The following is a 25,540-nucleotide window of genomic DNA, read 5'->3' on the forward strand; positions in this document are numbered from 1 at the left end:
ATGGACTGGACACAGAATCCACCAGAGACAGCGAAATCCACTCACGCTGGTGACTTTACGGTAGATCTGGGCAGCGTTCTGGCACTCAGAGTAGGGGTACTCAGACGTGGTCATCTCAAGCATGCACATCCCAAAGGCATAGACGTCCACCGCCTCATCATACTTCTCCTCGTACATCTCTGGAGCCATGAACTCAGGAGTCCCTACCGAGAGAGAGAGAGAGGGGGGGGGTAGAGTGAGGAAGGGGTATGATGGTAGTGGTTATGAGAATGGCGCAAAGTGTGGTCCTACTTCACTGACAACTGCAATTACATTTCACAATACAGTGGCCTTATTTATTCTCACTCTGACCACTTTGGAACAAGTAGCCAACTGTGTGCCTTGTAATACAGTGCAGAACATGTGTATTGGCAACAAACTGTTCTGCTATTCATTTACAGTACAAGTGTATTCAAATGGAAAGAAATAATCAAAGGCGGTACAGAAGGAGGAGGTAATCAAAAGATAAGTTATTTATTGATACAACACCAAATCTTATACGAGTGTGATAATGTAAAACAAATGTTAAACGTCTGTAGGTTTGAAGGTTTCCAAATGGGACTTAGATGACCCACACTATTAAAAAGTCACTGAGACCAAACACTGTGATAGCAGTGAGATAGATTAGAACATGTCGAGCAGCCATGCTGACGTCACTGCAAAGACTAGCCGTCATGCACCATGACAGTATAAATATAAACACCTAGCCAAATAAATAAACACAGTGGCCAGCCTAAAACATGGCATTGAAGGCTTTATTTACAGTTGCTCCAGTTTAAGGTCACACCACACTGAAGGGACAGCAGTACACAGGTAGCAGTGGGACTGGGACTCATTTTACACTGAGTGTTTGCCACTGGAAGGTATGATTTATTGAAATATTGAATAACCGTTTCACACAATACTGTATCTATGTAATACACATTTTAAAAGAAATTAAAGCAAATAGCAAATAGTAAGTGTTGTAGGTGGCAAAAAGTTTTAACACCCTCTATGAGGTTTCAGCTATTACGTAAGTCTCACTTTAAAACCTTAGTAGTGGGGACAGAACGCTTTAACCCTACATTGAGAAATATTCAATAGTCACAGGGTCTAGAATAGAGCCCTGATGCACTCCATCATACTGAGTGTCAGTGTCAACTGAAGTGCTGTGGCTGTGGGTAGTTGGGAGACTCACCAATGACACTCTTGGCGAACGAGGCACTCTTTAGTGTGGCCAGGCCCAGATCGCCGATCTTGACGGAGCCTGTGGGGCCGGTGATGAAGATGTTGTCACACTTGAGGTCCCTGTGGATGATGGGCGGGGTGCGGGTGTGGAGGAAGTGGAGGCCCTTCAGGATCTGGTGGCTCCAGCGCTGCAGCAGCTTCAGCTTCATCTCCTTGAATCTCTTCAGGTACCTGTAGGGTGAGGCTGATATGAGTACTGTACGTGCGGACTATGCAGGACTCAAACCCAAAACCCTGGTGTCCAACCAACTGAGCGATTGGAACCATGGGGTACAACAGTGTAAGCAACAAGTGTTACTAAGTTACAGAGCACCATGGACCAGGGGTGCTCACACTGAATCTGAAAGCCTGAGGATGAGGTAACATCTGGAACCAATTTTCTCCTGTCATGGTCAAATTGAGAGTGACACTCCATTTCGACAGATGTTAGCCACATGGCTAACACACCAATTCAGTAGATTCACTAACATGAACAGAAAAACACAGATGGAAAGCATATCTGCTTGAAGTCTTTTGCACACCCTTTTACAAGGAGATGACGTAGGAAAATGGCACATACTTTTCCCCATCTGCTTATTACTCAGGCAGTGGATGGACTTAAAGGGATAGTTTAGGATTTTGGCAATGAAGACCTTTATCTATTTTCTGAGAGTCAGATGAACTAATGGAAACTATTTTTATGTATCTGAGTCCAGTATGAAGAAAGTTAAAGCTAGTTTCTTGAGCCAATGTTAACTAGCTTAGCACCAAGACTAAGTCTTCGGGTACAGCTAGCATACTTTCAGTCTTTGTGCTAAGCTAGTTAGCATTGGCTTGTGAAACTACCTCTAACTTCCTTCATACTGGATGCAGATACATACAAATTGTATCCCTTTTTCTCACGTCTTGAGGGTGCCTGATGTCATGAGCTCGGTGACCAGAAGGATGCACTTGTGGCCCTTGCAGTTGTCCTTCCAGGAGTCGTAGAAGCGGACGATATTGGGGTGCTGCAGCCCCTTCAGCATCTCCACCTCCTCACTGAAACGCTGACGCTCCACCTTCGTCAGCCTCCGCGTCTGGAGAAGGAAGAGGAGAATACATTATTATAGTGGTGAGACTATACACATAGTAGGTTATAGATGTACAATAGAGTAGACACAAATATAAACTCAGCAAAAAAATAAATGTCCCTTTTTCAGGACCCTGTCTTTCAGAGATAATTCGTAAAAATCCAAATAACTTCACAGATCTTCATTGTAAAGGGTTTAAACACTGTTTCCCATGCTTGTCCAATGAACCATAAACAATGAATGAACATACACCTGTGGAACGGTTGTTAAGACACTAACAGCTTACAAACGGTAGTGAATTAAGGTCACAGTTATGAAAACTTAGGACACTAAAGAGGCCTTTCTACTAACTCTGAAAAACACCAAAAGAAAGATTCCCAGGGTCCCTGCTCATCTGCCTGAACGTGCCTTAGGCATGCTGCAAGGAGGCATGAGGGCTGCAGATGTGGCCAGGGCAATAAATTGAAATGTCCGTACTGTGAGACGCCTAAGACAACACTACAGGGAGACAGGACGAATAGCTGATTGTCCTCGCAGTGGCAGACCACATGTAACAACACCTGCACAGGATCGGTACATCTGAACATTACACCTGCGGGACAGGTACAGGATGGCAACAACAACTGCCCGAGTTACACCAGGAACGCACAATCCCTCCATCAGTGCTCAGACTGTCCACAATAGGCTGAGAGAGGCTGGATTGAGGGCTTGTAGGCCTGTTGTAAGGCAGGTCCTCACCAGACATCACCGGCAAGAACGTCCCCTATGGGCACAAACCCACCGTCGCTGGACCAGACAGGACTGGCAAAAAGTGCTCTACACTGACGAGTCACGGTTTTGTCTCACCAAGGGTGATGGTCGGATTCGTGTTTATCGTTGAAGGAATGAGCGTTACACCGAGGCCTGAACTCTGGAGCGGGATCGATTTGGAGGTGGAGGGTCCGTCATAGTCTGGTGAGGTGTGTCACAGCATCTTCGGACTGAGCTTGTTGTCATTGCAGGCAATCTCAACGCTGTGCGTTACAGGGAAGACATCCTCCTCCCTCATGTGGTACCCTTCCTGCACGCTCATCCTGTTGTGACCCTCCAGCATGACATTGCCACCAGCCATACTGCTCGTTCTGTGAGTGATTTCCTGCAAGACAGGAATGTCAGTGTTCTGCCATGGTCAGTGAAGAGCCCGGATCTCAATCCCATTGAGCACGTCTGGGACCTGTTGGATCGGAGGGAGAGGACTAGGGCCCTTCCCCCCAGAAATGTCCGGGAACTAGCAGGTGCCTTAGTGGAAGAGTGGGGTAACATCTCATAGCAAGAACTGGCAAATCTGGTGCAGTCCATGAGGAGGAGATGCACTGCAGTTCTTAATGCAGCTGGTGGCCACACCAGATACTGACTGTTACTTTTGATTTTGACCGCCCCTTTGTTTAGGGACACATTATTCAATTTCTGTTAGTCACATGTCTGTGGAACTTCTTCAGTTTATGTCTCAGCTGTTGAATCTTGTTACGTTCATACAAATATTTACAGATGTTAAGTTTGCTGAAAATAAACGTAGTTGATAGTGAGAGGACGTTTCTTTTTTTGCTGAGTTTAGCATTACGAGAGGGAAAGGGAGAATACATTGCTATATACAGAAGTATTGAGATTAGAGGTGAAATGGACGAGACACAAACATACAGTATATAATACACAATGTACAGGTCAATGCTAAGTCATCTATTACGCAACCTGCAAATGTATCTAGGCCCCTCAATGTAATTATAGGTGGCTGGGTTTCATTGCATAAGGTTACACAATCGTGTGAGTTCACTGCATAATATTTGCAGATTAACAGACATAGCTTTAAATATATATACAAAAATCTAGATGTGAATAGATGACAGTATTGATACAGTAGCCAGTACTCTAACTATCAGCCTGTGGTGGGAAGAGATGTAAAAGACCAGTGCCAGAGACCAAAGAGGAAGAGTTGTGCCAAGCCAGAAACCTGCCATCCCCAGCCCTCTCATAAGGCACACATTACTCTACCCGGGGCTTGGAAACACTGACGCGTAACAGTTCTCTAATGGCACCAAGTGTTCTCTAGCTTCAATGTTGTTGGAGGGGGTTAGAGCAGAATTCCCAGAAATCAATGCATCAATTATAGAGAAAACAAAAGTGATTGTTTCAGACAGGTTCAGCAGCATGTGTTTGTTTGTGTTTCCAAAATGCTTGATGGGGTTTTTACACACGACAACAGCCCAGCCGGTGGTTTTCAGTACAAAGCAACAGACGCCTCTCTCTCACTCTCTCTCCCAGGAGACAAGTGCTGTAGGAGACCAACTGTCCACACTCACTCTAAAGATTACGCAACAATAAGGCGGGGATATCAGGCCAGTAGTTCTCACTGCCCTCTGCTGTCCCTCTCAGAACACAGGCTGTCCTACTGCATGCCTGCTCTGTCCACAAACATCAAGCTGTCATTCTCAGTCAAGTGTCCTGATCCAGGAGCCAAGCTCACAACAATAAGGAGCACTATTGGTAGAATTTGGCACCCGGGCATCGTGACACTAACGCACAGTGACAGTGCAAAGTGGGTGCCAAAGTCAACCTGAATGAGGGTTGTCCTGTTTACAGCACACACTAGCTCCATTTTACTAAGTTCACAGAGAGCCAAGATGATGCGGGATGTCCAACGATGCTACCTAGCTTATGTAAGAGTGGCAGTGGGACCAGGTCATGACTGGCTGGTGGGGGGATGGAGGGGTGATGGGGGTAGAGAGCAGGGGGTTGATTTCTTCCTTCACTGGACAACCTATTTTTGGGTTTGCCGCTTCCAGGAATGAACCCCACATAAAGAAAAACAGCTGTGTGAGGCTCCTCACTCAATCACTTCATCTCACTCTCCCCATCTCTCTAGATCTCTTTCAACCCACCAGGAACGGATTTGGTGATCAAACACCAGCCAGTGAAATGATTTAGTCGGGAGCCGTCAGAAGCAGTGAACTTACCACCTCTAGCTCTCTGCCACCAATTCGAGGAAAAGACGGGTACTTTGATTTGCTGCAACTTTGATCTGGCTCCATCGGAAAAGTTCATGAAGATGAGTGTGTATGTGTGTGTCTTGGGGGTATGATATTTAACACTCGGTAAATTTGTCACTCATCATTAGTCACGATTCATTCAGGATTATCCGTAATCATGGTAGGATCCACATTAATGTAGATGTGTTAGAAACATATTCTAATTTAAAATAAAAGTGACTTCGATATGACACAATACATTATTTACCATTCATTTTTATTGGGCACAAAATAATGTAAAACAGAGCCAAAGCTAACTGCAAATGCATCCAAGTTTGTAGAGTCACAAGCTTGATGTATTCATTGTTTGTTAGGAATATGGGACCAAATTTTTTGACTACTTAATTTATAAGAATCTTTAGGGGTGTCAATAATTTTGACCCCTACCTTTTTGAGAAAATAAACAATTACTTGTTCAACAAAATGTATTTATCTGAGTAATTGTATTAGTATAAAATAATATAATACAATTATTGCTCATCTTTATCAAGGGTGTTAATAATTTCGGACCCCACTATACAGTTGAAGTCGGAAGTTTACATACACTTATGTTGGAGTCATTAAAACTCGTTTTTCAACCACTCCACAAATTTCTTGTTAAAAAACTATAGTTTTGGCAAGTCGGTAAGGACATCTACTGTGTGCATGACAGTAGATGTCATGCACACAATTGTTGACAGACAGATTATTTCACTTATAATTCACTGTATCACAATTCCAGTGGGTCAGAAGTTTACATACACAAAGTTGACTGTGCCTTTAAACAGCTTGTAAAATTCCAGAAAATTATGTCATGGCTTTAGAAGCTTCTGATAGGCTAATTGACATCATTTGAGTCAATTGGAGGTGTACCTGTGGATGTATTTCAAGGCATACCTTCAAACTCAGTGCCTCTTTGCTTGACATCATGGGAAAATCAAAAGAAATCAGCCAAGACCTCAGAAAATAATTGTAGACCTCCACAAGTCTGGTTCATCCTTGGGAGCAATTTCCAAACGCCTGAAGGTACCACGATCATCTGTACAAACAATAGTACGCAAGTATAAACACCATGGGACCACGCAGCCATCATACCGCTCAGGAAGGAGACGAGTTCTGTCTCCTAGGGATGAACGTACTTTGGTGCGAAAAGTGCAAATCAATCCCAGAACAACAGCAAAGGACCTTGTGAAGATGCTGGGGGAAACAGGTACAAAAGTATCTATATCCACAGTAAAACGAGTCCTATATCGACATAGCCTGAAAGGCCATCAGCAAGGAAGAAGACACCGCCATAAAAAAGCCAGAATACGGTTTGAAACTGCACATGGGGACAAAGATGGTACTTTTTGGAGAAATGTCCTCTGGTCTGATGAAACAAAAATAGAACTGTTTGGCCATAATGACCATCGTTATGTTTGGAGGAAAAAGGAGGATGCTTGCAAGCAAAGAACACCATCCCAACCGTGAAGTACGGGGGTGGCAGCATCATGTTGTGGGGGTGCTTTGCTGCAGGAGGGACTGGTGCACTTCACAAAATAGATGGCATCATGAGGGAGGAAATTTATCTGGATATATTGAAGCAACATCTCAAGACATCAGTCTGGAAGTTAAAGCTTGGTCGCAAATGGGTCTTCCAAATGGACAATGACCCCAAGCAGACTTCCAAAGTTGTGGCAAAATGGCTAAAGGACAACAAAGTCAAGGTATTAGAGTGGCCATCACAAAGCCCTGACCTCAATCCTATAGAACATTTGTGGGCAGAACTGAAAAAGCGTGTGCGAGCAAGGAGGCCTACAAACCTGACTCAGTTACACCAGCTCTGTCAGGAGGAATGGGCCAAAATTCACCCAACATTGTGGGAAGCTTGTGGAAGGCTACACAAAACGTTTGACCCAAGTTAAACAATTTAAAGGCAATGCCACCTAATACTAATTGAGTGTATGTAAACTTCTGACCCACTGGGAATGTGATGAAAGAAATAAAAGCTGAAATAAATCATTCTCTCTACTATTATTGTCACGCCCTGGCCTTAGTATTCTTTGTTTTCTTTATTATTTTAGTTAGGTCAGGGTGTGACATGGGGAATGTTTGTGTTTTGTCTAGTTTGGGTGGTTATATGGTAAAGGGGGTGTTGGGTGTAGTGTATGGGTTTGTGTTGAGTGAATGTGTCTAGGTATGTCTATGGTTGAGTGAATGTGTCTAGGTATGTCTATGGTTGCCTGAGTGGTTCTCAATCAGAGACAGATGTTTTTCATTTGTCTCTGATTGGGAGCCATATTTAAGGCAGCCATGGGCATCATGTATTTGTGGGTAATTGTCTATGTTGAACATTTGTTGCTTGTCCATGCACTTACGTCATTTAGCTTCACGGTCGTTTGTTGTTTTGTTTTGTTTTGTTTTGTGTATAGTGTTCGTTTTTGTGTTTTTTCCTCTCTTCTAATAAAAGAAGATGTATTTTGCACACGCTGCGCCTTGGTCCAATCTCTCTCCCTTTGACGATCGTGACAGAATTACCCACCAAACAAGGATCAAGCAGCGTGATCAGCGGCAACAGGAGCAACGCAAGGAGGAATGGCAATGGGAGCGTACTGGACTACACTACGTGGGAGGAGATCGACAGGTGGGCGATCGACCCAGGGCGAATGCCGGAGCCCGCCTGGGATTCTCTGGCGCAGTGCGAGAAGGGATACCGGCGAATGGAGGCAGCAAAACGACGCGGTAGGAAGCCTGTGAGTCAGCCCCAAAAAATTATTGGGGGGGGGGCTTAAAGGGAGTGTGGCGAAGTCAGGTAGGAGACCTGCGCATACTCCCTGTACTTACCGTGGAGAGCGAGAGTACGGGCAGACACCGTGTTACGCAGTAGAGCGCATGGTGTCTCCTGTACGTGTTCATAGCCCGGTGCGGGTTATTCCACCTCCCCGCACTGGTAGGGCTAGATTGGGCATTGAGCCAGGTGCCATGAAGCCGGCTCAACGCGTCTGGTCTCCAGTGCGTCTCCTCGGGCCGGCATACATGGTACCAGCCTTACGCATGGTGTCCCCGGTTCGCCTACATAGCCCGGTGCGGGTTATTCCATCTCCCCGCACTGGTCGGGCGACGGGGAGCATTCAACCAGGTAAGGTTGGGCAGGCTCGGTGCTCAAGGGAGCCAGTACGCCTGCACGGTCCGGTATTTCCGGCGCCACCTCCCCGCCCCAGCCCAGTACCACCAGTGCCTACACCACGCACCAGGCTTCCTGTGCGTCTCCAGAGCCCTGTTCCTCTTCCCCGCACTAGCCTTGAGATGCGTGTCCCCAGTCCGGTACCACCAGTTCCGGTACCACGCACCAAGCCTCTTGTGCGTATCCAGAGCCCTGTACGCACTGTTGCTTCTCCCCGCACTCGCCCTGAGGTGCGTGCCCTCAGCCCGGTACCACCTGTGCCGGTACCACGCACCAGGACTATAGTGCGCTTTGAGAGCCCAGTGTGTCCTGTTGCTGCTCCCCGCACTAGCCCTGAGATGCGTGTCCCCAGCCCGGTACCACCAGTTCCGGCACCACGCACTAGGCCTAATGTGCGTCTCCAGGGTCAAGTATGCCCTGTTCCTTCTCCCCGCACTAGCCTTCAGGTGCGTGTCCCCAGCCCGGTACCACCAGTTCCGGCACCACGCACCAGGCCTACAGTGCGCCTCAGCCGGCCAGAGCTGCCCGTCTGCCAAACGCCATCTGAGCCATCCGTCTACCAAGTGCCATCTGAGCCATCCGTCTACCCAGCGCCATCTGAGCCATCCGTCTACCCAGCGCCATCTGAGCCATCCGTCTACCCAGCGCCATCTGAGCCATCCGTCTGCACAGAGCCATTAGAGCCGCCCGTCTGTCCCGAGCCGTCAGAGCCGTTAGTCAGTCAGGAGCCGCTAGAGCCATTCGTCAGACAGGATCTGCCAGAGCCGCCAACCAGACAGGATCTGCCAGAGCCGCCAACCAGACAGGATCTGCCAGAGCCGCCAACCAGACAGGATCTGCCAGAGCCGCCAGCGAGCCATGAGCAGCCAGAGCCGTCAGCGAGCCATGAGCAGCCAGAGCCGTCAGCGAGCCATGAGCAGCCAGAGCCGTCAGCGAGCCATGAGCAGCCAGAGCCGTCAGCGAGCCATGAGCAGCCAGAGCCGCCAGCCAGCCATGAGCAGCCAGCCAGCCATGAGCAGCCAGAGCCGCCAGCCAGCCATGAGCAGCCAGAGCCGCCCGCCAGCCATGAGCAGCCAGAGTCGCCCGCCAGCCATGAGCAGCCAGAGTCGCCCGCCAGCCATGAGCAGCCAGAGTCGCCCGCCAGCCATGAGCAGCCAGAGTCGCCCGCCAGCCATGAGCAGCCAGAGTTGCCCGCCAGCCATGAACGGCTGAATCCGCCCGCCAGCCAGGATCGGCTGAATCCGCCAGTCAGCCAGGATCTACCAGAGACACCGAAGCGGATATTGACAATGGTGGAGTGGTGGCCACGTCCCGCACCCGAGCCGCCGCCATATTAAGACCCACCCCGGACCTGTTTGTTTGTTTTGGTTTGTTTTGTGTATAGTGTTCGTTTTCGTGTTTTTTCCTCTCTTCTAATAAAAGAAGATGTATTTTGCACACGCTGCGCCTTGGTCCAATCTCTCTCCCTTTGACGATCGTGACAATTATTCTGTCATTTCATATTCTTAAAATAAAGTGGTGATCCTAACTGACCTAAGACTGGGAATTTTTACTAGGATTAAATGTCAGGAATTGTGAAAAACTGAGTTTAAATCTATTTGGCTAAAGTGTATGTACTCTCCCGACTTCAACTGTATATACAGACAGGATGGCTCACTTCTTAGGAGAAATTGACAGATCCTCTTTTGTCAGTTGTTTTCCATGGAGTTGGCTGTTAACACTGTATTGTAAAAATGTTGGGTCGCTGTCTAAGAAAATACTATTTCTGTAATAGTGTCAAATCACTGTTCTGGCTCCAAATAGAGATATGTAGAGTGTACTGTAGCTTGTGGGCTGCTATGACGATCTGACCACAGACTAGCCAAACAACATTGGGTCTTATCTGCCTATAGAAAGAGGTGCACTCCGTGCCTGTTCCTGGACCTGCTAGTTTGAGTATGACTTATCTAACAGGAAACTGAGATTTATTTTCTGTTGAAAGTGAATGGGAGCAGGGGGAGCTCACTGGCTCCATAACTCAAATAAAATACTGCTCACATTTGAATAGGACTTTCAAAGCTGTGGTTTAATATACCCAAGTCCTGCTGTGCCAAACTTGACCAGGACAAAGTCAAGCTTTTAGGAGGGAAAGATCTTTAAGAACGAGAACACTGCCCAGGAGCTATGAGAGAACGTCAGAATTCAGCCCAAAAGAGGTAATAGCACTATGAGAATGTGCCTCTGTGCCCTGGCTATAAACCCTGGCTAGTGTCCATCTCCACCAAAGGAACCAATACTAAGGAGAATGCTTGCTGGATTAACAGTAGCTTTGGGGAATATTTTTTGTCAATGCATACAGAGTGGATATAGGGTCTATGTCTGAATCATTAGCAGGAGATCAGTCCAAGTGGCTGTGGTTTTGGAGAATTCTCAGTCGTTTTTAATTGGATGACGGTGCTGTTGAACACATTCCGGCAGAAAGATGGCAAGAGCACACAGGGTTTTTTTCTGCATAGAAAAGTCTTGGCGTGCCGCCTATGTCCAAACAGTAATTTTCGGTATGGAAAATGTTTTTTAGTGTAAACTTAAATGACTAAAACCAGATAAAAACTATGTAGAAAATATAATGGACCTTTACATGTTTTAATAAGATCATCTTTGAGAACTTACATTCACCAAAATAAAAGCTAGACAATCAGGGAGAATGAAAAATTCCCCAAATTATGCATTCAGGAGTATTTTTGTCATGACATGGGACCCCCATTGATTTTGTTATAATATTTCAGTCACTCGGATAGCATAAGCCATGGCAAAATGTGTAGAACTGCAGGAAATTAGCTTTAAAACTGCAACATTTTATTTCCGCCACATGGAAAAATGTGTCACTATGGCCAACAGGAGTACCTCGAAAATGTTTGGTCGATGACCGCACCATTGGCCACGACCATTGCCACACCCTCGCCACACCCACCACCACCTAAGCCCCAGTTTGATCTAGAAAAAACCCTGGCAAGGCAGCAGAAAAAAACAGCCCTTTAACTGTTAATGCCTTCTTTCCTGAGGTAGACTGCAGCAGAAAAGTAATACCAGAAACACAATTGCAGCACCATGGAGCCTGTGCATGTTTGTGTGTAATGTATGAGAGAGAGTGAAAGAGAGAAAGGGAGGTGAAGATGTGTGGAGATGTGTGAAATGTATTTTATGTTGTGCATTGTAATAAGTCTGTAAGTATTATATAAAACAGTGTGTAGGCTATGCCATAATGTGTTTGTGTACATATGGTAGTCTAGAAGGAGTGGAAGTTTGAATCTTTATCAGGAACAGCCTGTTTTTTCTTGAGGACACACTGATTTTAACCTGAGTGAGTTGACACCGTGTCAGGGTGACATCAATGCCCCTTTTCTCCAACCATGCAACCTGGCCTCAGGCCAATTCGTAAGATTTGGTACGTAAATTTGTCGTCCCATTTAGTATGATACTTTATGTTAGGTTAGGTTACATTATGAATGGAATAGCGGTTGTACAATATCATACGATTTAGAGGACGTGTAATATCATACGTCATACCCGGTTGTACAATAGCATACAAATTGGATGATGTAACGTATTATACAACTCGGATGATCTTGTATTATACATATTTCTCTGAGACAAGGTTGCATGTTGCATCGGAACAACAAAGGAGAATTACAGGGAGAATTTACGTTGGTGGTTTGGAGAACTAAAGACAAAGGTTAGGAGAATTTACGGAAAAAGTTTATTGGGTTAAGGTTAGAATAAAGGTTAGGGGAAGAGTTAGCTAAAATGCTACAGTTATCCCCGACACGAGTCGGACACGCAACCTTTGAATTGCTAGATACGTCCACCCATCCTCCCCAACCAACCTCCCTCCTATCGTTAATGTCTTAAGTAACCTTCTGTCTTTGGTAACCATACCAAATATAACATATCATAATTGGAGGTACAAAGATTTATCTAAAATACCAAACGTCTGTTCAGTGAGTCCAGTCGGAACCGTAAGGTTCTTTTAAGAACTCCAGCAAATACAGATGAGACTCCGTGAAACATTTCTAGTTAAACACTGCAGTCTTTTTGAAATTAGTAGAGAAACAATGCTTCATTGTAGATTATGTTACAATTAGGAAAAATCGATTTACTTCAGATGACTGTGCTTTAGGTTTGCCTCTGAGGCAGGAGAACATTTAGCTATTTTCTAGGCAGGATTACTGATTGAACAGTAGTGCAGTCAGTTACTGTAAGAATCTGTATAAGACCACCATAGCTTCAGGGAGGAGCACAAGGAACTACAACTCAAAGCAGCTAAAAACAACTAATTGTCCAAAAACATGTTTGCATATCTTCTTTAATCTAACTAATATCATAACATTTATGTACTAACTTATATTTACAGACAATCATATTTTATTTATTTAACCTTTATTTAACTAGGCAAGTCAGTTAAGAACAAATTCTTATTTACAATGACGGTCTACCCCAGCCAAACCTGGACGACGCTAGGCCAATTGTGCGCCGCCCTATGGTACTCCCAATCACGGCCGGATGTGATTTAGCCTGGATCTATCCCAGAAATCCAGACAGTTCTGGACAGTTAGTTGCCACTATGTAACCCCAAGGAAACACAGGGTCACTATGCTTGCTGTCTGAACTGCATATACACTCCCCACACACTCCATGCTAGGGTGGTCAAAATTAGCCTCTGGGCTAATTTGTCCTCAAATCACATGAGGCGTCAGCCTCCAAAAACTAACCCAGAGAGGGGAGGGACCTGGCCCCCCTTTCTGGGACGCTGAAGGGGGATATTATTAGTCCCAGAGGATCTCGGCATGCGCCGCAAAGCCAGGAGGTATTTGGCCGGCGAACGCCATCTCACCCTTACATAAGCACTGTTTGGTGGTTTGCAGGGCCTGGCAACCCACAACCAGCTGGGAGGGGAGAGAGTGGTGGGAGTGGGAAGGGTGAGTGTCAAAGATCCTGATAAGTAACACTTTAGAATAAGGCACATTGTATGTAGCCTATTAGCAGCTAATTAGCTATGAAGCCATCATGGAAATGAATGTGTTAGCAGGTTATTAGGCAATTCATCATACATAGTCTACTAACTAGAGGTTAGGGGCTGGTAGAGATTAGAGACTTGTGAGCTAATACTATTAAGCTACTGGTAAATTACAAATCTTAATTCCCATGAAAATAAACCAGTCAAACCCACCTGCAGAGATTTGCTGAGAAACCTGCTGCACTACTGTATTGATTTGCACGTGATTGCAGTTCAAACTGACAGACATTAGCTATTGACCGTGAAAGGCCATGAAACAGACATAAGATTATTATCATGCCAAGTGTTTGGGTCCTTTTGTATTTGTGCGGAGTGCTTCAGGGTACTTCTTTAACCTACAGCCACTTTTCTCCTTCCTGAATCTCAAGAGCCAACCAGAGACAAGGTATACTGGTGCTTCTCTGTGGCTCTGATGACCTACACAAACCATTTAGGGGTAACTGAGTAGTCCCTGTGGCTGTGGTGTTTGTTCAGGTAAATAACAGCTGGAGGGACACACATTGGGGTATAAATATCCAAGGGAGGAGAGAGAGATATCTGCCAGACTGAAAACTTGAACCCCTGTTAAAGCCATTCAGGTTCCTGATTTGGGAGTAGCTAAGACGTAGTGAAGAGGATATCACTGACTAAGACAAGTGAAACTGATGTCATAGGGTCTAACTGACTCAAATAACACTGCTAAGGCCTCAGCTCATGCTCCAAAGAAGCACTGACATTGCATGTTTCGACCGTTGGAAAACATCAGTAGAAAAAACAAACAATGAGAGAAAGCGAGTCACAGCTGATTTGATAAGGAAACTGACATTATATCTCCCTCATCGACCTTGGGGGCTGGGGCCAACTCACAGCATGCCTTGCTCGCTCCTTGGCTCGCTCCTTGTCTCTGAGCACAGAAAAGATCTGCAGGGTGGAGGGAGCGGAGGAGGTGTAGGATCTTCTGTTTTAACCCTGACCCACAAGGTTATGTATTTGCTTAGAACCAGACACAAACCAAACAGGTTGACGAATAAAAGGTTTCGGAATGACTATGTACGAAAATGATAAGAATGAGTGACATATTGAAAGAAAAATCTATACATCACTGTTCTCTTATCAACTTGACACAAATTATACCAGGCATAGACCAGCACCTGTGTCTTCATCAATAAATACCACCATTAAGTTGATTCAACAACACTTTCCGTATACTGTCACACCAGACCATTCTTTGTACAAATCAATATAGAGACAAAGACTGAACTGTATCCAAGGAAGAAGTAAACAGTAAATGACAATAAAGCGGGCCTGTAAAAGGTGAAGGCCTGAAGCCCCCCCAAGTTTCTCCATAGAAAATCAAGCCATGTGAGGGTGTGTCAGGGACGGGCAACTCCAAAGCCCTGGCCAGAGCAGTTGAGAATGTCTCATTAAACCGGCCTCTGTCTCGTAAAGCCTCCGGGTTCTCTGGAAAAGCCTGGTGCAATCTTACCCCACAGATGTTCCCCGTCAAGGGCTTTAACTAGTGCCTTTGGAGGTACAGAAGCAGAGCCTGTCAGGGCTATAGGATTGCCATGTCCACCAGGAGAACAAAGGAAGAGCAGAGAAACAAGAATGTGTCTGTTAAACACTAAAACACAGGGTGATAAGATTCGCTTTGAACTACCAGATCCAGGAGTTATTGAACACTGATTCTGTAGATATTGTAGGGCTTTACTTTGATAGGTAGTTTGTAGCAGATTGAGTTTTCAGATCATTTCACGCCTGCCACTTTGAATCAAAGTTGAACTAACCTAGAAATAGGTTAACAACTAGCAACTAATAGTAAATGTGTAATGATAAGTCTGAGGTTAAGAACTATTGATCTGCAGAGTTTGATCCTAGATAAGCCATTTAGCATCAGAACTAAAGGGTGTATGGTATGAATGGGGTCATGCTGGTGTAAAGGACGTCACGTTGCTTGCTTAGCGAGGTCCACTTCCTCCTGTTCGGCTCACACCGAGGCTCAAACCCAGGACCTCTGCCTTGCTAGCACACGTGACCACCCTCCTGAAGCGTCTTACCAGGAGCTCTGCTAGTTAAATCCCATTACAATTATCCTCCTCCTTGTTTACTGGTTTGGTTTCACTCTGACCTCAGGTAATCCCAAATGGATGGCGCCAGAGGCCAGCTCCAATTACGATTATGCCCCATCAAACATAACACTGTCACTGCATGAAGGATGCTGAAAATCAAGTCACAAAAATAAATCAAAAAACGACCAGATTCCCCATCGCCCTATTTCTTCATATTTTTTAAAGGAGATCAATTTGTGCTGAATGTTAAGTCAACCTCTGGTCACAGGAGTGAAGCTACACTGAGAAACACAAAAGACATGGGGGACAGTGGAGGCTCAGGACCATCCTCCTCAGTGAATTTAGTGAAACATTAAGTGAAACATTTAAAAAGTTAGCATTTTTAGATAAAACTATACTAAATATATTCACGTCACCAAATAATTGATTAAAACACTGTTTTGCAAAGAAGGTCTACAGTAGCCTCAACAGCACTCTGTATGGTAGCACCATGGTGTAGCCGGAGGTCAGCTAGTTTCCGTCCTCTTCTGGGTACATTGACTTCAATACAAAACCTAGGAGGCTCATGGTTCTCACCCCCTTCCATAGACTTACACACTAATTATGACAACTTCCAGAGGATGCCCTCCAACCTATGTAAGCTCTTGCAGCATGAACTGACATGTTGTCCACCCAATAAAGGATCAGAGAATGAATCTAGTACTGAAAGCATAAGCTACAGCTAGCTAGCACTGCAGTGCATAAAATGTGGTGAGTAGTTGAACACATTTTTGAACAAATGTATTTATTTAAAAATGAAGGAGAAGCAAGAGAGAGAGATAGCTATATTTTGTTGTATTTTTTTTCTTCCACTTTCACTTTGCTAGTGAATGCAGCTAGCTAGTTTAGCCAACTCAAACACCTGGCTCAAACAGAGAGGGATGTTATGTTAGCTAGCTGGCTATGGCTATCCAACACTGGAACTATTCCAAGTCAAGGTAAGCTTTTGATTTTATTAATTTATTGCCACTGGGCCCGCCGGTGTAACTGCTTAACTGCTTGCTGACTGTACACTGTACTGCATGATTGTAGCGGGTTTACTAACACGTTAGTTTTAGTAGCTATGTTGACTAGCTATGACATTAGCTAATATGGTGACAACGATGTAGGCTGTGTGTAGCGGTTAATAGTTATGATATGAAGGTTTGGCTTGAAAAGTTTTTTTTCGCCTGGTCACAGACAACTGATGAGTTGTGCACTGAAGTCCACAAGCAAACGGAAAAGGTGAGAGGAGAATGCGAGATGGAATTTTACAACGAGCAAAATGATCATGCTGTTTGTATGTGGCTGCTATGAAAGTGAACTGTGTTTACGTGTGATCACGGGTGTATTCATTCCACCGATTGTCGAAAAATGTTTCTTGAAAACGTAAGCAACTAGAACGAAACGGGGATAAACATACTTGAATTCGTCCAAAAGAAAGTCTCTTTTGCAACTGTTGGACTAATGATTACACCCTAGATCAGCTAGATGCAGACAAGTGTGTGCAAGGCGGTATTGAACGTGTCACTGTCTGTCACCTTGATGACTCAAATTTTTCTCTCGACCTGTGCACCTATGTTGGAAACTTGGGAATATACATTTATCACCTAGTATCCTAATTCAGGGTGAAAGATATAGTCATAGTCAAGTTACACTCCACCATACAATAACACTCTCAATCCTGCTCTCTCAATCCTGGGCTGTTTGTATATGCACTGCAGACCCTCAAAATAAGAGCCTTGGCTTGATAACGCAGCTTGGCTAAGCTGATAACACTCACAGCTAATATAAGAAAGCCCTTAGCTCTTAGGATTTGAATTCACTAGGATTTCTTTCTTGGCAACTGAGAATTAGATATCCGCTGTCGCATAAGACTTGGATTTCCTTCCGCTACCATAAATCAAACAGAAATACCATCAGATGGATATTTGCATCAAACAGATCCACAAGTGCAATACCTACAGTGGTAACGGTGCAGTCTATCCGTCCTGTCCATGTCAATGAGTAATGGAGCATGATGATCTGAAACAAATGTGATGTGATATGATGTGTCAGCAGGGCCGGCTCCAAGCATAAGCAACATAAGCGGTCGCTTAGGGCTCCAAGCCGCTAGGGGGCCCCCAACCCACACACTCATCATAAAACATTTCTTAGGACCTCAGTTGGGATCTCAACTTAATATTGAGAGTTAGAATAGCAGAATACACAAGGCACAAGTTTGAAATTTGGTTGTGGATCAGCAATTGTTCTCTTGTTATGTCAGTCACTGACAGTCAATCAATTAGCCATGTCAGCTAACAATTCCTTGATTGGTAAATTATAGCCAGCCATCTAAAATTGTATTAATCATGGCCAAATACCGAACAGGCAGGCAGGGCATGAGGCACGCAGGGCATGTGCCCAGAGGCCCCCATTGATTTTGTTAGTAATTTTCCCTCAGATATTATTAACATAGCATAAGTCATGGCAAAATGTGTAGAACTGCAGGGAATTAGCTTTAAAGTGAAAAAATTTCTCTCCACCCCATGGCAAAATGTGTAGAATAGCGGTAAATTAGCTGTAAAACTGACATTTATTTCTCTCTGTACGATGGCAAAATGTGTAGAATTGCAGGAAATTCACTTTAAAAAAAGGCGGGGACCAAATCTCGCAAATCTCGCCAAAAGGCTAGAGCCGGCCCTGTGTGTCAGTCTCTGCGTCTCTGCTTTCAAGCTTTCTCGCTCGCGTGTGTGTGTGTGGAACCAGCCTGAGGGTGCAGAAAATAAGACTCCAGGCCAGTCACATGGTTTAATAGGTTAATAATGATCCACTATGTTAATAGTGGATCAGATCCCAATCTCACAAACAGCTGTTTCTTTTCATTACGCTAAGGTAAACAATGGGCATATTTCAGGCGTGCTTCCATGCTAAAAACAAAGGGACTTTCAGGCCTGTAATTGGAGTGAATCATGAATATGAATGACGTTTGAGATATTCTGTTGTTTGTAAACATCATTGTAAACGTCATGACAGCTCATAGGTGTTTGTGATAAAATGTCCAGGTGTGTTGAATGTGAAACTGGGAGGTTTAATGAGTCATTACATATACAGGTGATGGCAACTGGCAAGAACCAAGTCTGCCACTCAAGTAAAGAACACTACATGCTATAAGCACTGCCAAACCATGCCCACTCTTATAATAGCACAAAACAAAGCTCAATGACAATTAAATGATTATTTCATTACACCTTTTGTGACACGTGGAGACACCTTTCATGCAGTTCACTAGGAAAGTAAAAGGGTAGAACTATAGAAGAAAATACTCAGCAGTTAAAATTAATGGTATGAGTTGTGGAACTATGACCCCGGGTCATTCACAGATAACCTAGAGGAGCTCAGAATGATACGAAGTAAAGTGACCCATTTCTTTGAGTTTAGTGAGGTCATAAAATGATTAAACTGCAATATCTTTTGTCACATATTTATTATACCTGAATATCTCCCTCATATGTATGTAGCCCATTACTGTACTGACACATGATATTTCCGATATGCGTCGCTCTTGCTCAATCTGTTGAGTGTCGACTGCCAGGATCATCTAGATGGAATGGTCTGTTACAACCCCCTTCTGACTATGTCAATAGCTAGACAGAACATGATACATACATGAACACATGTAAGCATTCAACTGTAAGTGTATAAGGACCCCTGAGCCTGTTAATATCAAGGTACAAGGTGAGACCCAGATGCAGACACAGGAGACAGATGGTTGGAGTCTTACAATGTTTATTAATCCAAAGGGGTAGGCAAGAGAATGGCCGTGGACAGGCAAAAAGGTCAAAACCAGATCAGAGTCCAGGAGGTACAGAGTGGCAGGCAGGCTCGTGGTCAAGGCAGGCAAAATGGTCAGGCAGGTGGGTACAAAGTCCAGAAACAGGCAAGGGTCAAAACCGGGAGGACTAGAAAAAGGAGAATGCAAAAAGCAGGAGAACGGGGAAAACGCCGGTTGACTTGGAACATACAAGACGAACTGGCACAGAGAGACAGGAAATAAATACACTGGGAAAAATAAGCGACACCTGGAGAGGGTGGAGACAATCACAAGGACAGGTGAAACAGACCAGGGCGTGATTGTTAAACCAATAGGGTGTTAAGGTCAGGGACATGTAAGGATGATGACAGTACCGTTGGAACTGTTGCTATCCACACACCATACAGCTATATAGCCAGGCTCATATGTGAAGATGAATATATTGTACAAGATTGTTCCCCTTGCACTATATGATTTGGGAGGTAATAACAGTATAGGCAATAAACGCAGTAAAGACATAGATACCATGGGAGGAGAGGGAAAAGAGACAGCGACAAAGACCATGAGAGAGGAGGAGAGGGGAGGACAGAGTACAAGAAAGATGGATGGTGGGTTGGAAAATAACTGGTCTACGTCCAGTCATTGTTTTTAGGAAGAGATGTCAAAAGGGTCTATGGCTAACACAAATAGCTTTTATCATCCATATTAAGTTATAGTGAATTTAGGAGCCCTAATTGAGAAGAGACTGAAGGAGGTAAAATACTCTAAAGACAGCAGATCAGAAAAACATAAATTATATATTTCTGAAGGCAAAGGTAATTAATGTCAAGCAAAAAAATGTGATGATAGAGAAATATGAAAAACATTTACAACCGACGGACAAGGCATCCTCCGAGGTGTTAAAACAGGCCGATTCAAAATGAGCTGTCAAACCTCTGTGGCTCTTGTTCTTTGAAGCCAGTAACCTTTGTCCATCTGGAGCACAATATAATCCAAAAAAGATGTACTATGAATTGATAAAGTTTCAGAAGTTCCAAATACCAGTAGAGAACTTGAAAAACTGGACTGGTCTCATTGAACATGATATGGTCGGTAATGACATAGAGTTAGCGGTATCTCCTTGTGAGAGAATCAAACAAACTCCGGATGGCAGGGTGCAAAGAACACAATACAGTCCATTATAAACTAAAATATAAATTTGATTTGACGTAATGCCAGTTCATCATATTCTCCGTCAAATTCTTTTGTGTGGGTTTCCCAATGGCCTATATTGTGAGAGAGAGACAGAATAGAGTACACTTTATCTTGGGGAACTGCCGTAGTTTTTTTCTTCCAATAAGCTAAATATTTTTGTCATCCGACCGGCAGAAAATTAGCTCAAAGACATACAGAGAACAAATGTGAGCCTTTAGTTGCACATCTGTCTGATTGTAACTTTCATGTATGGTCTGTCATTTACCTGCTGTCTAACTGATAATTAGACAGGGTAGCTGGGGAACCAGCAGGACAAGGAACATGTTATGACAGTGTTTCACAATGTGTTTTATGCTCTCTCTCTCTCTCTCTCTCTGTGTCTCTCTCTCTCTCTCTCTCTGGCAGCTGTTGCTGTGCCACTGAGGTCTGCTAACGCAGCTCTTGAATCATGGCAGTTGTTCACTGTTTGTTTAAGGAACAGGTGAAATATCTTAAGGTAACCATGGAAATCGTAACTTGACTTCTATTAACATTTTGTACTGCTAATAGCCTTCAACTCAGAGACTAGATTGTCACTTTTCAGCTCTACATTCGTAGTACTAATACTGTAGCGTTCAATTCTGAGATTCTGGCAGCTATGGGAATGGAGGCTTTCAGAACCCAATCCTCATTCATAGCAAAACTAAGGTGATTAAAAAAGACATACACTGTCAAGGTATGCGTGAAAGGCTGTAGGAAGTCAGCCCTTGGTGGCAAAACAGAGCCTTTTATTTGGCGAACCAAAAGCACACGGCACAAACGAACACGAAAATACAAATATGGGTTTAACATAACCCAGCGCACCCAGCCTAACGTGCGCATACATGCAAACAGATAAACAACACCACACAAAGACATCGGGGAAACAGAGGGTTAAATACATAACACATGAGGGAAATAAATGAGAACCAGGTGTGTGGGAAAACTAGACAAAACAAATGGAAAATTAAAAATGGATCGGCGATGGCTAGAAGACCGTCGACCGCCGAACACCGCCCTAACAAGGAGAGGCATCGACTTCGGTAGAAGTCGTGACATACACAGGGCCTTCTAAGTTCAGTTACAATTATTAAACTCTGCTCTCTCTCTCCTTCCCACCTCACGTTTATCTTACTGGCTACTTCTCAGTCTCTATCTCTCTCTCTACTGGTAGCTAGATAGATATGAAGACAAAGTCCTGAGAAAAGGGGGAGCCATGTTGAAGGGTGCAATCCACAGTACATACAACGCTGAGTTGCAAATTTCACGAGTCGTGAAACACACTATAGCGTTTAAAACGTTTCAGCAAGCGCTTATTTTTTTCAGGCAGTGGAAACTAAGCTCTGAAAAACTTTCCTCTGATCCATGCTGCTCTCTAAGAATATGAAAGGAGGGAAAAAACCACACCACACACACACACCGAGTACCAAAGTGATGTTTGTGAATTTAAAAAATGCTAAGGGAATATGATGTTATTCAATTGGCAAAGGTGCCAGTGGGGGATAAGCAAAGCATATTAAACAGAATCTCACCCATTATCCCAAGCCCAATCATAGAAGCCTACATCCGCCAAGTTAATTTGTCAATTATCCCTGTCCACTTTGAGGCTTTAAAATAATAGTTTATCAGCACAAAGCAGCATGAAATCTGTTACTAAAGCTGTGTGCCTTGGTCTGTACCAATGCAAATTCTCTTTGTAACTTAATAGACAATGAGGTTCAGGGGCACTGATTTTGACCTGAAAACATAATCAGAACATGTTTCAAATTCGTCTTATAGTCAGTTAGGAACTACAAGTAAAAACAAGACTGATCACAGCATATATTTAGGCTAGTTTTACACATGCAATGGGTTATATTGGTTGGTTGAGGAACAGAACTACTCATGGTTTTAGTAGGTATGTTTAGCAGGTTTCAGTCAGACAACAAAAGGAAAAGTGCAGAGCTGAGGCACTGTTGCTCTTCTTCTACATAATGGATACGTGTTGACGGGAGACCTGGTTCACGGTTTAAGAGACCACAATGGGAGGTACCCTAAGGGGGTCGATGTTTTCTGCACGAGTTTATAAAGAAATACTACAAAAACCCATTCATGCCTCTACTGTGCCTTACAAAAATATTCATACCCCTTGTATTTTGTTACAAAGTGGGATTCAAATTGATTTAATTTACATTTTTTGCAGGAAAGGAATTAAACTGCTCAGGGATGTTACCATGAGGCCATTGGTGATTTTAAAACAGTTACAGAGTTCAGAGTTCAATGGCTGTGATAGAAGAAAACTGAAGATGAATCAACGTTGCAGCATACCACCCTGCATCCCACTGCTGGCTTGCTTCTGAAGCTAAGCAGGGTTGGTCCTGGATGGGAGACCAGATACTGGTGGAAGTGGTGTTGAAGGGCCAGTAAGAGGCACCCTTTCCTCTGGTCTAAAAAAATATCCCAATGCCCCAGGGCAGTGATTGGGGATATTGCCTTGTGTAGGGTGCTGTCTTTCAGATGGGATGTTAAATGGGTGTCCTGACTCTCTGTGGTCACTGAAGATCCCATGGCACTTATTGTAAGAGTAGGGGTGTTAACCCTGGTGTCCTGGCTAAATTCCAATTCTGGCCCTCATACCAACACAGTCACCTAATCATCCCCAGTTTGCAATTGCAATTGTCTCATTCATCCCTCTCCCCTGTAACTATTCCCCAGGTCATTGCTGCAAATGAGAATGTGTTCTCAGTCAACTTACCTGGTAAAATAAGGGATAAATAAAAAATTATTACTCAACAATAATGACAGAAAATAAACAGAACACAAATATTCTAAAACATGCAACAAGGCACTAAACTAATACTGCAAAAAACAAAGCAAATGAATATGCTTTTTGGCCTAAATTCAAAGATTTATGTTTGGGGCAAATCCAATAAAACACATCACTGAGTAACTGCCTCCTTATTTTCAAGCATGGTGATGGCTGCATCATGTTATTGCTATGCTTGACATCCGCAAATACTGGGGAGTTTTTCAGGATAAAAAGAAACGGGATGAAGTTAAGCACAACCAAAATCCTAGAGGAAAATCTACTTCAGTCTGCTTTACATCAGACAGAGGGAGACCAATTCCCCTTTCAGCAGATCAATAACCTACAACACAAGACCAAGTTACAGATTAGACTTAAATCTACTTGAAAATCTATGGCAAGACTTGAAATTTGCTGTCTAGCCATGATTACCAACATCTTGACAGAGCTTGAAGAATTATGGAAAGAATAATGGGTTAATATTGCACAATCCTGGTGTGAAAAGCTCTTAGAGACTTACCCAAGAAGACTCACAGCTGTAAATCACTGTCAAAGGGGTTTCTAACATGTATTGACTGAACACTTATGCAACAACTATATTTCTATTCATTTTGACATTCAAGTATTGTGTAGGTTGTTGACAAAAAGTTACAATTAAATCCATTTCATTCCCACTTTGTAACACAATAAAACGTGAAGAAATCCAAGGGGTATGAATACTTTTGCAAGGCACTGTATAATCAACAAGGATTACAGAAACAAGCACCTCAAAGGTAGTGTTGGCTAAATAAGCATTGGTCTATTTTTGATGTAATCATACCTCATAAGGGGACATTATGTCAACACTTGACCTGAAGCCTAGGTCAGAAGGCCAGCGCTGTCTTAATACTTACATAACAGATGTCATTGGGAATCATAAACAACTGCTATGACAAATCAAATGCATCACAACAACATAGAACATATTCATGGCAGGCCTCGTGTGCTTTACCCCCTCACCTCCCCCAAAAAACAACAACACAACCCTAACCCTAACCCAGGTGCTGCTACAATCAATCTTGTGGTGACATTCCACCGTGCAGGGCTTCTCATTGAAACTCCCAGTGTGTGAAATGTACAGCAAACAAAAGAGAACAGAAAAGCCCAACAAACATAGGACAGATAAAGAAGGACACCACACACATACACAGAGTAACTATACATGGCCTTTGCACATCGTTATTATGGTTCAATCAGGTTTAGGGTTAGTTACTCTGGAGGTAGTAACGGTTTCATCTGCCCCTCCTCAAGGGCCAATCCAGGGATCCTGAGAGAGCAACCCGAGGCATGGGAGGGACAGGAGTGGTGCAATGCTGAGTATGAAATACACAAGAGAGATGTGACAAGGTCCCTTTAAGGCAACTTGTTGTCCACCAACTACTGCATTTTATCTATAGTCAACAACTTCTTTGTCACAAAAAAAAACATGTACAATGCCTTTTGTTACGTTACAGCCTTATTATAAAATTGACTAAATTGATTTTTTCCCCTCATCAATCTACACATAATAACCCATACTGACAAAGCAAAAACAGGTTTATACATTTTTGCTAATTTATTTAAAAAATGTAAGTATTCAGACCCTTGATTCAGTACTTTGTTGAAGCACCTTTGGCAGCGACTACAGCCTCAAGTCTTCTTGAGCATGACGCTACAAGCTTGGCACACCTGTATTTGGGGAGTTTCTCCCATTCTTCTCTGCAGATCCTCTCAATCTCTGTCGGGTTGGATGGGGAGCGTTGCTGCACAGCTATTTTCAGGTCTCTCCAGAGATGTTCGATCGGGTTCAAGTCCGGGCTCTGGGTGGGCCACTCAAGGACATTCAGAGACTTGTCCCAAAGCCACTCCTGCGTTGTCTTGGCTGTGTGCTTAGGGTCGTTGTCCTGTTGGAAGGTGAACCTTCGCCCCAGTCTGAGGTCCAGTTTGGCTGGGCGGCCAGCTCTAGGAAGAGTCTTGGTGGTTCCAAACTTCTTCCATTTAAGAATGATGGAGGACACTGTGTTCTTGGGGACCTTTAACGCTGCAGAAATGTTTTGGTACCCTTCCCCAGATCTGTGCCTAGATACAATCCTG

At 43.9% G+C, this 25,540-nt stretch overlaps 1 protein-coding gene across 2 annotated transcripts in view; it reads right to left on the reverse strand.

Annotated features, from left to right (window-relative positions):
- wnk4b (WNK lysine deficient protein kinase 4b) overlaps window positions 1-25,540 on the reverse strand; it is a 73,194-nt gene that overhangs the window by 40,979 nt on the left and 6,675 nt on the right. For both annotated transcript variants that reach the window (XM_071385262.1, XM_071385263.1), the window contains exons 2-4: window positions 2,149-2,321; window positions 1,217-1,437; window positions 46-203 (exon numbers count right to left, since the gene is read on the reverse strand). In XM_071385262.1, the coding sequence (XP_071241363.1) occupies window positions 46-203; window positions 1,217-1,437; window positions 2,149-2,321 (552 nt within the window). The remainder of the gene's footprint in view (window positions 1-45; window positions 204-1,216; window positions 1,438-2,148; window positions 2,322-25,540) is intronic.

The sequence above is a fragment of the Salvelinus alpinus genome, chromosome 36, assembly GCF_045679555.1.
Source record: "Salvelinus alpinus chromosome 36, SLU_Salpinus.1, whole genome shotgun sequence".
Taxonomy (NCBI): Eukaryota; Metazoa; Chordata; class Actinopteri; order Salmoniformes; family Salmonidae; genus Salvelinus; species Salvelinus alpinus.